Source organism: Plodia interpunctella, chromosome 2, assembly GCF_027563975.2.
Source record: "Plodia interpunctella isolate USDA-ARS_2022_Savannah chromosome 2, ilPloInte3.2, whole genome shotgun sequence".
In the NCBI taxonomy this organism is placed as follows: Eukaryota; Metazoa; Arthropoda; class Insecta; order Lepidoptera; family Pyralidae; genus Plodia; species Plodia interpunctella.
Genome location: NC_071295.1, coordinates 8,862,272 through 8,877,595, shown reverse-complemented (window position 1 = coordinate 8,877,595; position 15,324 = coordinate 8,862,272). Strand labels below are relative to the sequence as shown.

The 15,324-nt window shown below is 36.0% G+C and overlaps 1 protein-coding gene across 6 annotated transcripts in view; it reads left to right on the top strand.

Annotated features, from left to right (window-relative positions):
* Positions 1-27: 27 nt before the first annotated feature.
* Positions 28-15,324, top strand: part of LOC128679445 (uncharacterized) — a 31,496-nt gene continuing 16,199 nt past the window's right edge. For 2 of the 6 annotated variants that reach the window (XR_008405756.2, XR_008405757.2), the window contains exons 1-30: positions 28-224; positions 613-781; positions 1,156-1,330; positions 1,666-1,769; positions 1,907-2,050; positions 2,376-2,493; positions 2,826-2,901; positions 4,218-4,297; positions 5,291-5,309; positions 5,526-5,552; positions 6,112-6,223; positions 6,819-6,943; positions 7,125-7,175; positions 7,592-7,703; positions 8,182-8,306; positions 8,594-8,644; positions 8,718-8,829; positions 8,993-9,117; positions 9,510-9,560; positions 9,947-10,049; positions 10,537-10,661; positions 10,772-10,822; positions 11,338-11,458; positions 11,827-11,951; positions 12,185-12,235; positions 12,432-12,537; positions 13,093-13,217; positions 13,688-13,735; positions 14,348-14,456; positions 14,960-15,075. Coding sequence is in view for 3 of the 6 variants with exons in the window: in XM_053761715.2 (XP_053617690.1) it covers positions 155-224; positions 613-781; positions 1,156-1,330; positions 1,666-1,769; positions 1,907-2,050; positions 2,376-2,493; positions 2,826-2,901; positions 4,218-4,297; positions 5,291-5,309; positions 5,526-5,552; positions 6,112-6,223; positions 6,819-6,943; positions 7,125-7,175; positions 7,592-7,703; positions 8,182-8,306; positions 8,594-8,644; positions 8,718-8,829; positions 8,993-9,117; positions 9,510-9,560; positions 9,947-10,049; positions 10,537-10,661; positions 10,772-10,822; positions 11,338-11,458; positions 11,827-11,951; positions 12,185-12,235; positions 12,432-12,537; positions 13,093-13,217; positions 13,688-13,735; positions 14,348-14,456; positions 14,960-15,075 (2,926 nt within the window). In the remaining 3 variants the exon portion in view is untranslated. Of the gene's footprint in view, positions 225-612; positions 782-1,155; positions 1,331-1,665; positions 1,770-1,906; positions 2,051-2,375; positions 2,494-2,825; positions 2,902-3,771; positions 3,907-4,217; positions 4,298-5,290; positions 5,310-5,525; positions 5,553-6,111; positions 6,224-6,818; positions 6,944-7,124; positions 7,176-7,591; positions 7,704-8,181; positions 8,307-8,593; positions 8,645-8,717; positions 8,830-8,992; positions 9,118-9,509; positions 9,561-9,946; positions 10,050-10,536; positions 10,662-10,771; positions 10,823-11,337; positions 11,459-11,826; positions 11,952-12,184; positions 12,236-12,431; positions 12,538-13,092; positions 13,218-13,687; positions 13,736-14,347; positions 14,457-14,959; positions 15,076-15,324 lie in introns of those variants that run through there. The other 4 variants (XR_008405755.2, XM_053761715.2, XM_053761723.2 and 1 more) reach the window with 3 other exon arrangements.

Below are 15,324 nucleotides of genomic sequence, written 5' to 3'. Positions count from 1 at the left end.
CGAAGCAGATACTGGCAGCTTTCTTGTCTTTGTCTTATATGAAGAATACTCTTTCACACAATGTCATTCAAGAATTAAAATGGTATCGGCAACGTCGATCGAATAAAATAGATATTTGCTTAGGACTGTTTCAAGTTGATGACAAAGAATCAACATGGCATCAGCTACGCCCTCAGCTTCAGAATTCGCTCAGAGCGAAATGCCAGGGTCGCTTGCAGGAGAAGGTAATCTTTCGCAGCTTTTCTTAAAATCTTCCATCGTTCATGTATCTCAAATGTGAATAATACCTACATAATATAACAACTGGTGATCCGATAAATATACTTAAATAACAGCGTGTGAAGATCACTGCAGGCATGGAATTTTTTCAGGTTATTTTTATTCTTTTTTTCAAGTCGAAATAGCAGACATTATAGAAATTCAGACCTGTCGGCATTCCCCAACGCCAGCCCAGAGAGTCTAATGAGCTCTCCAAACTGGCCAGAGGAGGTCACCACCCGATGAGAGCTTCTCGGCCGGTGGTGGATCAGTTAGGAACCTTGACAGCGATAACTTTCGAAGTACTTTATGTTATTAAGAAAAAAGACAACGAAAATTGTATTGTAAACGCAGCGACGCCCGGGGCGCCGGCGACATCGTTTCCACCGTACCCTCCATACGCGACGGAGCCGGCGCCGCCGTCAGTGGCAGACACCATCGTTGCCGGCCGCGACCTACGCGTCCAGCACAAGTCTATGCCGAAGAGGCCAGTGCGACCGCCGCCTAGGCCAGCAAGACCCAGGTAATTGAGATATATTTCAGATACTGGACGTACTGTGGCTGAGGATCGCATATTCGCTTTAGTTAGTGTAATTTTTTTTTTAATTTTCCACAACCGGCCTGATGTCAAGGGATTGATTTTTTGTAAAAAATATTAATGGCATAGTCAGAGTAATTTGTTCCCTGCATACCTATTTGAAAAGGTTTGATGAGACCACGGACACATTTAATGAAAATCAAGAACAAAGAATAATAAACAAGGTTTTAGAGGTCCATAAGTGACTGTCACTGGCCAATGCTGCCATACAAAAGGTCTTGTTTAGATAAAATGGTTCTCACTCCAATTGTGCCTAACCAGTGAAAATCAAGACCAAAAATTAATAAACAAGGTTTTAGAGGTCCAAAAGCGACAGACGTGAAGATGTCCCGAGCGGCGACGCGCGCGCACGCCCGCTGCCTGCGCCGGCACGGGGCTGTGCTGACGGACCGGCTGGAGTACATGTCGAAGCCCCCGCGCCGGTCCATCATCTATCTGTGGCGGGAACACGCGCACACCTTGCCGCCGGAGACGGTGAGCAAACTGAATTAGCTAACTCGCGCACTTGCGCTATCTTCACATTTTTATCAATTTTTATTTATTTCTTACTAATAGCGAAAACTAAAAAATACTACAGGAGATTATCCTACATTAATTAATTGATTTTATTAGAAAGTAATATAGATTTATTTGGACACATCTACAATCTACCAAAAAGAAAACCACCAAAATAATTGTCGTAAATTGTGACTTTTAATGGAAAACCTGTGATATAATTATAATTTTTACATGATACTGTAATTGATTATTGATGATGATGATTACATGATAATGTAATTAAGTTTGCAATCTACTCTTGTTTTGCTCAGATTTCACGACTACGATCAATGCTGGATGCTGACGAGCCATTCAAGCCAGATCAAGCCTACGAGTACTTCATTAATTTGAGGAAAACTAAGAAGAGGAATGCTGCGTAAGTATCTACATTATTTTGCAACCAGAATGCAATTTGTGTATTTAGTTATAGGATCCAAGGAGGTGGGTAGATGGTCAATAATCGTGTATTTATTTATTAATCCTGTTATTCTATTAACGATTGGTGATTTGAAGGATCCGCGTGGGCCAAGTGAGGAGGGACCTTTTGGCCATATGCGCCGACAAGCGGTTCGTGTGGGCGCGCAACGCTACCGTGGCTTTCGCGCAGGGGATCCAACAGCGCCTGTCGAGACCTGGACGCTATGCTCTTGCTGACAAGTTAGTACTATGTTCTTCATTTTATATTATTGCGAACTGCTAACTGTGACTTTAGCTACTTTTGTGACAATTCCAGGATAAAAAGTATGATGTTATCGTGTGATACTAGACTACGTGTATAGTCTTATCTAATGCCCAATGTTTCGAAAAAAAAACCCAGTAGATTGTTTGACATATCAAAACTTTCACATTTTATAATATAATATTCAATGATTTTTCAAGTCTGTAAACCACCTTACGCCGGCTACATACCGGAACTGTACCGCGATAATGTATAACCAGTATTAAACTAAAAATGAGTGTAAATAAACGCACATTTGTACAGAATGCTAAGATTGTCGAACATCATCTTGGACGAGATCTGCGGCTGCATGCACACGAAGGCTCCCTCGCGGCGGAACACCCATCCTAAAGCTAGATTCATGATGGAAATGGCTGACAAGGTAAATTTAACAAACTCTAGCCGCCCGTCCTAACGTGTGACTCCATCAGGAATCACATTATTGTTAAAACGTCATGAATATCCGGAAAAAGATTTTGAGTTTATCGTGAACAGACAAACGTAACATTATTATTGTTGTGATATTGTTTGTGTTAAATTCGTGTTAGTGAATATTATTCATAACATTAGTTTCGCAAAATCTGGATTGGGCAAATACGGCGTTGGACAGAATCGTCTTACGGTAGAAGTACAGTTTTAAAAACGGTTTAAAATATGTTTATATATCTAAATATTAAAACCTTATCGAAGATAAATCGATGATTCTTTTACCAGGTGGCCGTCTGGATTGATGAGATACTCGCGGAGTCAGACGATCGCATGCTGATGATGGACTTTGACGAAGATGATGGTAAGTTATAAATTATTCGTAAAATATTCGTCTTAACCGCTTTGAGAAAGAAAGTACATAATTCGGACAACAGTAATTATATTTTATATCTGCGCAATCCAAGGTAAGGGTCTTGAATGATGACCATTGTTCATAAACCCTATCAGACTACATAAAGTTTTACTAACTTTAGTTTTTTAAATACATATACCGTTAAATTTAGGTAATTTGTCTGAGGAAAATGGAGTGACTTTTGCCGGTGAACAATAGTCATGTAATTCAGCAGGGTCGTAGTTAGTCACCCCAATTTTCTCGGACGGCGAAATGCAGTTATTCAAGGTACGTTGCAGATGTCTATCTCACGAAGTCCGTTTAATGGCAGTATATAAATTATTTCAATTCACAAAACGTAAGATTTCCTGTTGCTACTAACTGCAGGTTGTTTGCGGGCGCTCTCTAAAAAAACTTGAGCATTAGGGAAAAGCCTTTCTTTCAGGTTTGGTCCCGATCACGCTATATAAATGTTGCTTTAGTTCTCTTCTTACGCTATATAAAAGAGGCTTTAGTTCTCTTCATATAATTTGTAAACTATTATTTACTAAATCAGGTGTGCGGTTATTTGCATAACTAGATGATATTACTATAAAACTTGTATATCGTTTGTTTTCACATAAGGTAATAAGTGAGAATTAATCCGATATTTAATGAAAATATGTAGCACTGTGTGGTACCACGCTTCATACTGTACACGATGGACTTCGTAAGACATACAGTCTGTACTTTTTGTCTCCATGTGAAGAAGTGGAGCAGAGTCATGTGGACGACCAGAGGCCGGTGGTGCCGCCGTCGACAGACGCCAGCTCGGGGGGCACCACCCCCTCGGCCACCTCACCCGCCACCTCGCCCGCGTCCACGCCCGCAGCCACGCCCGCAGCTACGCCTGGGCCCACGCCCGCAGCCACCACGCCGACCAATCTCACGCCGAAAGCTTCAGCAAGCAATTTGAGCAAGAAGTCACAGTGATTGGTAAGTTAGATGCCGGCGGAGCATGGTTTTCCTATACAAACCTTTTTTTTGTTTCAAGAGGTAAAGATCTCCCTCAATCGTTTCAATATCTCCAATTGGATAAGTCCTACATTCACTTTGTGCAATTTTAATGATTATCTGATCACCTGGTTGACGGGTGCATAAATACTGAATTTTTATTTGTTTGTCCTTCTTTCACGTCAAAACGGAGCATTAGATTGACGTGATTTTTATGTGAAGATAGTTAGAGAATTAACGAGTGATATAACCTACTTTTTGTCGCTAAAATCCTACGGTATCTTTATTTTCAGATGTACTAGAGGCGGATGCTGCGGGCGGTGGTTATGGAGACGCAGGATTTACTGACGACTTCCTTAACATGATGGGCGGTGTAAGTGCAAAACACCTTGCTTTTATTTTAATGTGTTTTCTGAAATATATCTATTTTTAAAAGATTGTAAAATCAATTTTTAATAAATAAGGCACGCTGTACTCGTAGCTTTGTCAATGTCAAACAATGTAGTGAAAATAATTCATTACAAATCGGTCTCTCGAAGCAAGTTCTACGAGCTTATTACATCCCACTTGTCGTAGAACTTGTAGCAATGCTACGACAGCGGCTCGCTTTTTGTAGGCGTTAGCACGCCTGTCATGAAATATAAAAATTATTGTTACTGGTATTTTTAAGGTACATAAAATTTCTGATTTCGTTTTCCTACTTTTAGGATGAAGCTGGCTGCACATTTTCAATTCAAATTATGCTAATCTTCAAGCCGGCCCATCAACTCACAATGCTGCCGTTCATAGAAAACTATGACACAGTCCTAAACAAAAGCAAAATTCAATCAACCGCCATAACCTGAAATTATGTACAACTACATTTATCGGATGGAATAAAACTAATATCATATACTGTTTTGTGTGTACTCACAATGTACCAATGATCTTATGTAATAAGAAGTTTAAAACAAAAAAAAATAAAGTAAAATTTGTAACTTAACCTTCGTTTCATTTTCCTATCTGATACAAGTGAACACGGGGACATGTACAAGGTAAATATAGTTTTCGTCTGGAAACCTTTCTTCATTTTCCAAGAAATTAAAATTATTAAAATTTCTAATCTTGTTTCAATTTTTTTCTGTTTCTTTTTCATTTACACTTCACCCCTTATTGTTTTTTTCACTCTACTACATTCTTTATTGATTGGTAGAAAATTACTCAAACCGTTTTGTTTTTTGTAATAAAATTCATAGATATATTCATTGCGTATTTCGTTTACGTGTTCATTTGTGTGGATTGGAGAATGAAGGAGGGTTTCTAATTTATAGAAAACACGAAAAAGGAACTAAAAAAAAATCCCTAATATAATTGTTATTTGTTACAGGGAGGTCTATTCAAAGGGCGTAAGTAATTGACTCAAAACCTCTGTAGGTAGTAAACATAGAGATATTTAACACATTAGTTATATTGTAAACCTTATAATTTTGAACTGCGTAGACTAAACTGAAATTTGGTGTACTTTTTGTTTTTTAAGAATTGGAAAATAAATTAATAGTGTTTAATGATAAAGTAAAATTAATTAATTGTGACATTGATAAATATCAAGTGTTTTGTTTCAGCTTCCCCGGCATATTTGAAATTTACTGGTGAGAAAATACTTGCATTTCTAATGTTACTCTCTCTTGATCTCTGAAAAATTTGTCGAACGAGATTGTAATTTTGTGTAAAAATATTTTTTTCAAACTTTACTAAAGTTTGAAAAAAATATTAAACAGTATAAAACAGTCTGAAAAACAAGTCATCTTTGCCACTATCATTACAGAATTCAGAAGGACCAAACAACCTTACTATGGTCGTACATGGTCACCATAGGGTTATCACTTTTACTTTACATTTCTAATCATATGCGGGAATTTTCGTAAATGTCAGTGTGAAAAAATATTTGAATAAAGAAAACAACAAATGACTTTCTCTTTTATCGGTGGCCAGTGTAACATGAATATTGGACATATTGATTATCCATATTACAATAATATGCTACGGAACTTTTCAATGGGCGAATCCGACTCGCATTCTTCCACATTTTTTATTTCTGTTCAACAAAGAAAATATATCTGTGTGTGTAGCAAATGGAGAAACTATCACTCTCCTATTCTCTTTAAACAATGGAGTATGAAGATCATTTAATTGTTTTTCCTTAATTAGGCGAGATGTTGGAAGTATTCATGATACTATGCGATTCCATGAACAAGAAAGGAGACGCCCAGCTTTTGAAACACGGGAAGTTCACCCAGACTTACGCGGAAGGGGCTGATGAGTATGTAATATTGAATAATCTACATATAAACTAAAACTACCCACGTCTAAAAATCATGTACAAATCTCATTTATGGCACCTTCGGGGGTTGATTTTGCAATACTTATCTTGTGTTTGATCTCTTGTTATTCACAGTAAGTAAGTAGCTGTTTCCGCCTGCGTCAAAATGTTCGTTAGTCGTACAAAATTTCGCCCTTTTCTGGTCTCTAGGGATAAAAATTTGAAGATTAAAAATAGAACATATTTTTTACACAATTTTAAACACATAAATTTAAATAAGGTTTTTGACAATAATTTCATTTTTGACTCTGAAGTTTTTCTTGTTTGACAACAATCTTTTATAGCATATAATGTGTGACAAAATAATCACGTCCGTGCAGTAAACCGTCGAGGAGTTCCCACGTCTGGAGCCGTTCCCGGATGCACCATCAGATCATGAATTATTATAATAATGCCTTGTCAAAGTAAACGTGTGTACAGAATTTCGGCTTAATGTGATGAAGGTATCTGCTTCAAAATTGAGATGCAAGATTCAACCCGAGACATACATTGCAAGTTAAATAAAAACTTGTAATAAAAACATAATTTGTTTTAGACTAAAAAAGGCACCAGACTTCGAGGCGCACGATATCGATACGACCCTAGCTGCCCAGCTGCACAAGGACCTCGATGAAGTGTCCAAGCCCAACACGCCGGCACATTTGGCAGCGCATATGAAAGGTTCGGTTTTTGTCCTGTGTAATGTCGGAATCCAGATACTATCGCTGAACCCTGACTAAGACAGATGGCGATGCGAATGTATCTCTTTTTCTAAGCAAACGTGGACCTTTGTATTAAAACTAAATAAACTTAATAATTAACCTTTTAGTTGTTGTGTGAGCTTAATTTTTGTTTTTTTCAGAAATGATAAACATATGCGGAAATTACTTGGCGCAGCACGCGGAATACAATAGTGAGTGCGATCATTGATATATTGTTTTGATAACGCTTGAAAATACCATTATGAAAATAAATAGCATGTACAATGTTGCAATAGAAAAGTTTAATATAGATGTAATATAAAAAGATCCGTGAAGCAATTATCAAAATATTCTGTAAAGAATTTCGTTTATAAGTGTAAAGAGCGTCAACTTCAAATAATAAAACTTTCGGACAAGCATTAAAAATACATAGTTATTCAATTATAAATATAAAAAAAATTATTGCAATCACTTTACACACATATACTTACGACTATTAAAGATAGGCAATAGTCTACAAGTCTTGAACTTACTTCGGGGCAAACTCAATGTATGTGTCCCTATATATTTATATATTATATCCTAGGATTACCTTCCAAATTTGAAATTAATTTGTTTTTAATTACAGAGGATAAGGGTCCTGCATTTCGGTTGCTAATAGAGAATATGAGGAAGAAACCCAACGAAAAGCTATATGAAAGAGGAAAAGCTAAACGTACCTTTGGCACCGCCGCTACTGAGTAATATCACTTCTAGTCTTATTATTTCAATTTCTGTAGGTGCTTTTTATTTTTTAGATATAGAATGTTTCCCAAATATTTCACTATGGTTAGCCAATTTGTAGTACTTATTAGCTGCTTGAAATGAACACATTTTGTTGTTTAATAATTTTATTTAACGTATGAAATGGTAGAATATTTCCTACGAGCATTTCCTTCTTACAAGCATCATTCAGTCATTCGTTTTCAACAAACTTCAAAAAAGGAGGTTCCATGTTTGAAGTTTAGAGATACACCTATAATGTCTTCTCTTCTTCTTCCTCTTCGTATTTTCTTCTTCTTTCATCTTTTTGATTTTTTATTTTACAATGTTAAGGCTAGTCTGTTCTTTTTCTGTGTTATTATAATTATATTAATTTTGTTATTAAAGCAACGAAAAATTTATGTGTTTTTATCATTAGACACACATAGAAATAATCATGTTTTCTTTTTCTTTCAGGCTTGAGAACGCCAAAGGTTTGGAGACCGACCACGACGAGCCCAATTTATCACAAGAAATACATTCTGCGCTTTCGAAAACGGTGGAATCTGTCACACCTGCAGATTTAAAGAATGACATGGCAGGTAATGACAATCAATTTTGTCACTATGTCCGTAGGACAATATGTCCAACGGACATATTGACAGTGTCTGGGCAACAAGTCTCCTTATTCACATCCAAACTTTCTCATTTAAAATAATAGTAGAATTCTTTAGTGTTATTGTCACATATTTACATTACATATATGTACCCTAATTTATTTGATACAAATCTAACAGGTTTGTTAATTGTATACATATAATATGGCTGGCTGAATATAAATCTAATCGATACATAATAATATTTTTTTTTGCAAATTCTTTTTTTACAGAAACCCTCGATCTTTGCTCGAAGTATCTTTCAGAGAGGGCAATAGATGAAAGTAAGAACCTTTTTTTTGTCAATTATGAGGTTTGTTTTATAAAACAGGTACTAATAAGTGTTATGTATTTCAGATGAACGCGGACCAGCCTTTGACCTCCTCATCAAAACTTTGGAACATTTGGGACATGAAACTTTTACCCCCGCCTACACCCCAGTGGCCCATTGCTTCGAGGCAGCTTACGTGTTAGTATTTGATCAATTTGTATACAAATCTAACTCATAACAATAGTTTTCATAGTCATATCTTCCATTTCAATCATACAAGTATGACAAAAATGCACCTATATGAAATACACGGAGAGAAATAGGACACAGCGCTAATATATTTCGTGATCGTTTATTCCAGATTGAAATCTGCTCCCGGGCTCACTACTAGCAACCCGGAACCGTCGACAGTGCCTGTTTTTAAAGAAGCTTTGCACAAAGCGGTCGACATCTCTACTCCAAAGAATCTCAAGAGAGACATGGATGGTGAATACAACCACAATTTTCATTTACTCGAATCAATATTCAAATCGAAGCAAATGGCAGTCAATGAAAATCCTGTTTTTTAAGACTGTTACAAAAATACATCTACCTAAGAACTCAAAAGTCGCAAGGAACGCCAAAATTCGCTAACCTTGAAAACACAAATGACACTAATTATAATAATGAATTCCAGGATAAGTGAACATTATCAATGAATATTTAGACATGAAACTAATAAAAAATAAATCTAAAGGCCTTTGGTTGACAAACCATGGTGTGAAGGTCGATTGGCTTTGCAATAAGCTTTTCGATTTACCAGATGTGTAGCTTCGTTTTATGTAAGCATCAAAATAAAAATACTTACACGTAACTTACTATTTTGATATAATTTTCAGAGGTTATCGACAGATGCGCTAACTACTTGTCAGCTTTTGTCCGAGATAGAGGTAAGGAAGACATATTTTCATAAATATAAACTTTATGTGCTAAACAGACAAAATTTGAAATAGAGTGAATTCCCGGAAAAAGCTAGAGTGTGAGGATGTGAGTGAAGAAAGAGACATAGATATTGCGGACGAAAGGCCCGAAACTGTCGACACTCATGTTTCACCTGAGTTCGCGCCTGAGTTTGGAGTCAACTTTACGAATTAGGAATATTTATGACATTTTTAATATGCCAAATTCATTTATAAACCGTACGCATACATATGTGCATAGAAAGTACCTATACATACTCAATACTGTGTATCGCACACAAAAAAATTACAACCGATTTTATATTGTTCGAAACCAATACCCGCCAAAAACTAATCGAATATCTCCACTTTTGTAGATAAAGCGATGCAAGCCTTGCTCCAAATGATGAAGAAGAATGGCTCCAAAGAGCTAGCTAAAAGGAATAACTTCGCTCTTACTTATGGAGCGGGTGCTACGGAGTAAGTACATGTCCTTTACCATGAAGCTATATCTAATACTGGATCCCATACTGCTAAGAACTTATTGAAGCAATGTGCGTTATATTGCTCTTACATCTGTTGCCCGACCAAAACAATACACAATCGTCAACAGTTTGTTTGAAAACTAACCTTGCACAGCACTAGTGCCCCTAGCGGTGAATTTGCTTACGTTAGATCTCATTGGTTTCTCGGAAAACCTCTAACGATTTTGACGAATTTTTAAATGTGAATTTACTACTAAAATTACTGTCATAATCAATTTTTATAAAGAATTGCAAACACTGACATTGTTGTCCCTACTAACATAGTTTCTAAGTACTAATAACACAATGAGTCCTGGTGAAATAAAAATTATTTATTCATTCACTCATTCATTCATTGGATCAAAAATCAGTAGGTATCTAAAATTTTGACTATACAAATATTATAATATTTGTTGACATTCTGAGACTAATTTTGTTTGCAGAGTAGAAACGTCACCTTCTATAGTTCCGTATGCGCCTATAAAAGATGTAGCAGATGAAATGAAGGGAAAATTGACTACCGATATGGAGGGACAAACGCCACCTGCTTTGGCATTGGCCACTAAATGTATGTTATATATAGTTGACATTACAATTATTTAATTTAAAATTTCATTAATATTCTAAATTTAAACTTTGAGCGTCTAAATTATTATAATAACTATGTATTTTTTACAGCCGCTATTCAAGACGTGTCTAAATTTCTGTCACAAGTTGTGGCTTTGAGAAGTAAGTTTCCCTTTCAGTTCAATATGGAATATGCATGAAGCTGCACTCTTATTTTTTCATGTATGGAAGTGACTTAGAATGTAGTAGTGTGAAATGACTTAATGAAATGACTGAATGGTGACTCAAGAAAAATACCAACCGGATCCAAAAATGAAGACTATGTGCAATATTCTATCTTTTTCGAAAACAAATCATTGTATCAGCCCAGTTCGCAATGCGGACTATTTTCCGAATCTATTCCGCTGCTCTCATCAGATTCAATTTCATATCTCTGACTACTACATATGTAATTTAATGAAAATTAAACTCATGATGGTATAACATTTAATGAAATGTGTCCCATGGCATAAAATAACAATCTTTTATTAATAAGTTAAAATTATATTGTTAATAGCCTATAATTAATTAACCTACCTAATATACGCAAAATTAAACTAGCGAGTAGCAACGGCAGAAGGACAATATTTTTTGTTGCTTTTTCTGATTATACTAACGGCGGCTGTATTTCAATTAAGGTGGAATCGGCGGTGAGAGATATGCCATGAATTTTTTGGCGGCGGTTGTTAGGTCAGTAGGGAAGAAACCTCTGTACAAGTACAAACACTATGGACAGACCTACAAGGACGGCGGAGAGACGTAAGACATTGTTTTATACATTTTTGTACAGAGAGCAGCACATTTAGGTGTAGATTCTGCTAACGTTTCGTTCATTAGTTCATTCAGCCTTTCTTGATAAATGATTTTATCTGTGTCATTTTTAAAGGACAATGATCATTCAGCAAAACAGTGTCTGGAAACATCGTGTGCGAGCTAGCTTAGCCTAGCGTGAGTTGTTAAGTAACGTAGTCAACTATTTTTATATGACAAACAGCGCCTCTTCCGTAGGTAATAGGAACTATTACAAATTTAGGCGTTGTTGATAAGATTTCTCTTAAATATTCGTACTAATCATAATTATATCTACCTACTATTTATTATTGGCTGGTACCTAATTTTTTTTTCAGATTACGATTCGCTGGCCCTTTAGATTACAACCCTAAGAGTGACAACCTGATGTATCAGATTTCTTCAGAAATGAACAGAGGCGTTCCTTCTAAACTGTCTCCTGGAATTACCGCTAACGTTCAAGGTATAAAAAGGATACTGCTATAATTTTATAATTTACGCTACTGTACGCTACCTTACGGTACCATGTTTATAGAATAGCGACTATGAGCACGACCTCGCTGCTCGTAAAACCACTACTGAATCTTCAAAAATGTGATGTTTATTACTGGGCTTGACTCAGACGAGAGAAAGAGATAACAATTACTAAATTGTAATCTGTTACATTTGAAATTGGAATCTGCACATTTTTTACAGAGACAATGTCGGATGCCTCCAAACATTTGGCGCAAATCGGGATGGAGAAAGGTAAAAACATTCCCTATATCTCATAACCACAATGATAGAAATACCTGGATAGTATTTTCTTATTAAGCTAAAATAGATTATTTATAGCCAAAGTAGGCCCAACATTATTTTTGTATGATCATCAGCTGTCTAACTGTATTTTCACTGTAAAATGTTATAAATCTCGCACATATTTTATTGTATATACCGTGTTTAGGAGAGGCTATGGACCACTTGCTAAAGGCGATGCGGGAAGAGGGGGGTGACGCTCCATTAGGCAATTTACAAGGATACACTCAATCTTACGTAGATGGCGCCAGAAGGTTACTGTTTCTACCCTTTTTACTTTACTCACATACACAATAACGATGAATGAATGAATGTGATGAAGTGATTTAAATTATTAATATGACGGAGTGAGTGGATTTATTTTCATTTTAGCTACCCTATTATCGGTAAAAAAGCTCTTTATGAGTCATTTCACTGCCACTTGTCGACCCCACCTCTATGTTGGCTATAAAACGAACGTACGAGCGTTATTAATGACTCAGTCTAAGCTGTGACGCCGTGCGGTGCGGTCGTGTACTTTTGTGATTATAAGTGACGATGTTGGTTCTTTATTATTTGTAGTATTGTATTTAAATGTAAATTAATTTACATGACAGATAAGATAAAATATATTTTATGTGAAGATTGTATAAATCTATGCATAATTAATTATAACTTATGTAAGACAACTTAGTAAGTAATAGACACCTTACACACAAACACAAAGCAGCGAATATTCTAGATTGAAAAGAACACTTACACAAATAAAAAAAATTAGTAGTTAGCCGATTTTTTTTTTCAAGACAATACAATATTTTCATCTTTTGTAGAATTGAAAATGCTGATACCTTAGAAAACGAGAAAGTCGACAAAGGAGCTTATGAGGGTGTGAGAGGGAAGATTACGGATGTCTCAGCAAAAAGGCCTGCGCCTGAGCATGCCAAACATATGCCAGGTAATGGCATATTTTTTGTACGTCACTTTTTATAAACTGTCTTTTGTTTCTAAACGAAGAATTAATATTATTTAATATTTCTTATTTATCCATTATCCATACAAATATTATAAAGAGAACAGATTTGTATTTTTGTTTTTTGTTTCTAATGAATGAACTCAAAAACTACTGGACCTATTTTGATGAAATTGAGCACATATATAGAAGAAACCTTCAGGAGTGCACAGTTTATTGTATATTTAAATAAATAAAATAACAGCTATATCACTAGAAGTATTTAAGTCATTTTCTTGTAGGTACTTAAATTGTCCCAGCATAGTTGCAATGCAACCTGGTACAGTAGTATACTAGAATGCATCCCTCAAGGACGTTGCCCTACAATGACCCATTGCTACTAAAATAACCTGGTTAGATGGGTAGCTAAACAATTATAATTAACACCAATGTGTAATATTATTACTTTTGGACAGGGATCATCGATGATGCGTCTAAGTTTCTGGCATCTCCATACCCTGAGAGTAAGTAATTTGTTCATGAAGTTTACATAAGATTTCATGCGTTTTTCATTCATTCATTTCATTCCTACATAGACGAATGTCGTAAAAAACGTCATCAGAAATCAAACCAATTTCAACTACCACTACTACTAATTTACTGCCATCTCAATGTTTCTTCATATAGAACGCCCTACGTGGCGTAGTGGTCACCCGTCCGCTATCTGGAGGTGCTGGGTTCGATTCCTAGGGGGCACATATTTTTCCCTGTGATTACAAATATTTGTCTAGGTTCTGAGTGTGTTGTGCCCGTCCATCGGATCCGCGATACAAGCTTAGTGTGAGTTATATCGTAAATTCTTAAATTTACATCAAACGTCACCATCTCGATTCAATTCTCAACCGATTTAATTTCAATACATCAAGGGTCCCAAAGGGTGCTAGACAAAGGGCTCTCTTTGTCAAAACTTTTCAATCGACCGGCCTATCAAAATATTTCTTTAGTATTTATTTTGATCTCTCACCTTCTTATCCATCCACAAGGAGCTCCAGCAACGGGCATATTAAAATGCTTTACTAAGTATGATCTAATCAATCTATATTTATATAATTCAATTTATATTATTTTTATACTAGCTGAGAAAGAGAAAAGACAGGTGCTGGCAGATCTTATGGCGAGAAAAGGCGACGACATAGTAGGCAAAGATGGGCATTACAAAATGACTTACAAAGAGGGCGGAGCAGAGTGAGTATTCTCTCAATTTTTTTGAAAATGTGAATAAATAAATATATTAGGACAAATTACACAGATTGAGCTAGCCCCGAAGTAAGTTCGAGACATGTGTTATGGAATACTAACTCAACGATACTATATTTTATAACCCGACCCGACCGGGGACCTCTCGGTTCGGAGGCAAGCACTTTACCACTGCGCCACTGATGTCGTCAATATTAAGACATAACGTTTAAAATCTCCTATTGACGTTTTACGACTTATCCTATACGATATAGGTTTTTTTTTGTAGAATTTGGTAGTTCAAATGCCATGTTATACCTTTCCATGACTACTTATTATAAATGTGAAACTGTGTTTTTCCTTTTTTCACATCCAAAGGGAGCAATGAATTAATATGTTTTTTTTTTTATATTAGTATTAGTATTAGTGGCATAGGCTGTTTTTATACCTAGATAAACTGTATTTCTGTTTGACATGCTGCGAATATTTGACTAAAATGAATGTAATTTTAGGATAATGAACGCTCCTGTGGGTGTAACTACCGCCCACGACGAGGCAAAACGCAAGGAAATGCTCGGCAAGGTGGAGGGAGTCATTCCCGATGCGAAGCTGAAGGCTGTTCTCAAAGGTAAGACCTCTTGCTAAAATTGAATCTAAAAAGTTCACCGAACGTGGCAAGCTCAACGTACATCACCGGTTTTTACTTGCACACAACGCTATGTACATTTTTCTTTTTCGAGTGTGTTATTGCTAACACTTGTCAGATGCCTTAGACAACTTGAATAAAATCTGTAATAAATTGCTTTTACAATCTACCTATCTAGGCCAGTGATATACACTTACAGTAGACTTAAACTGTCAACCAGTGTACAAGTTT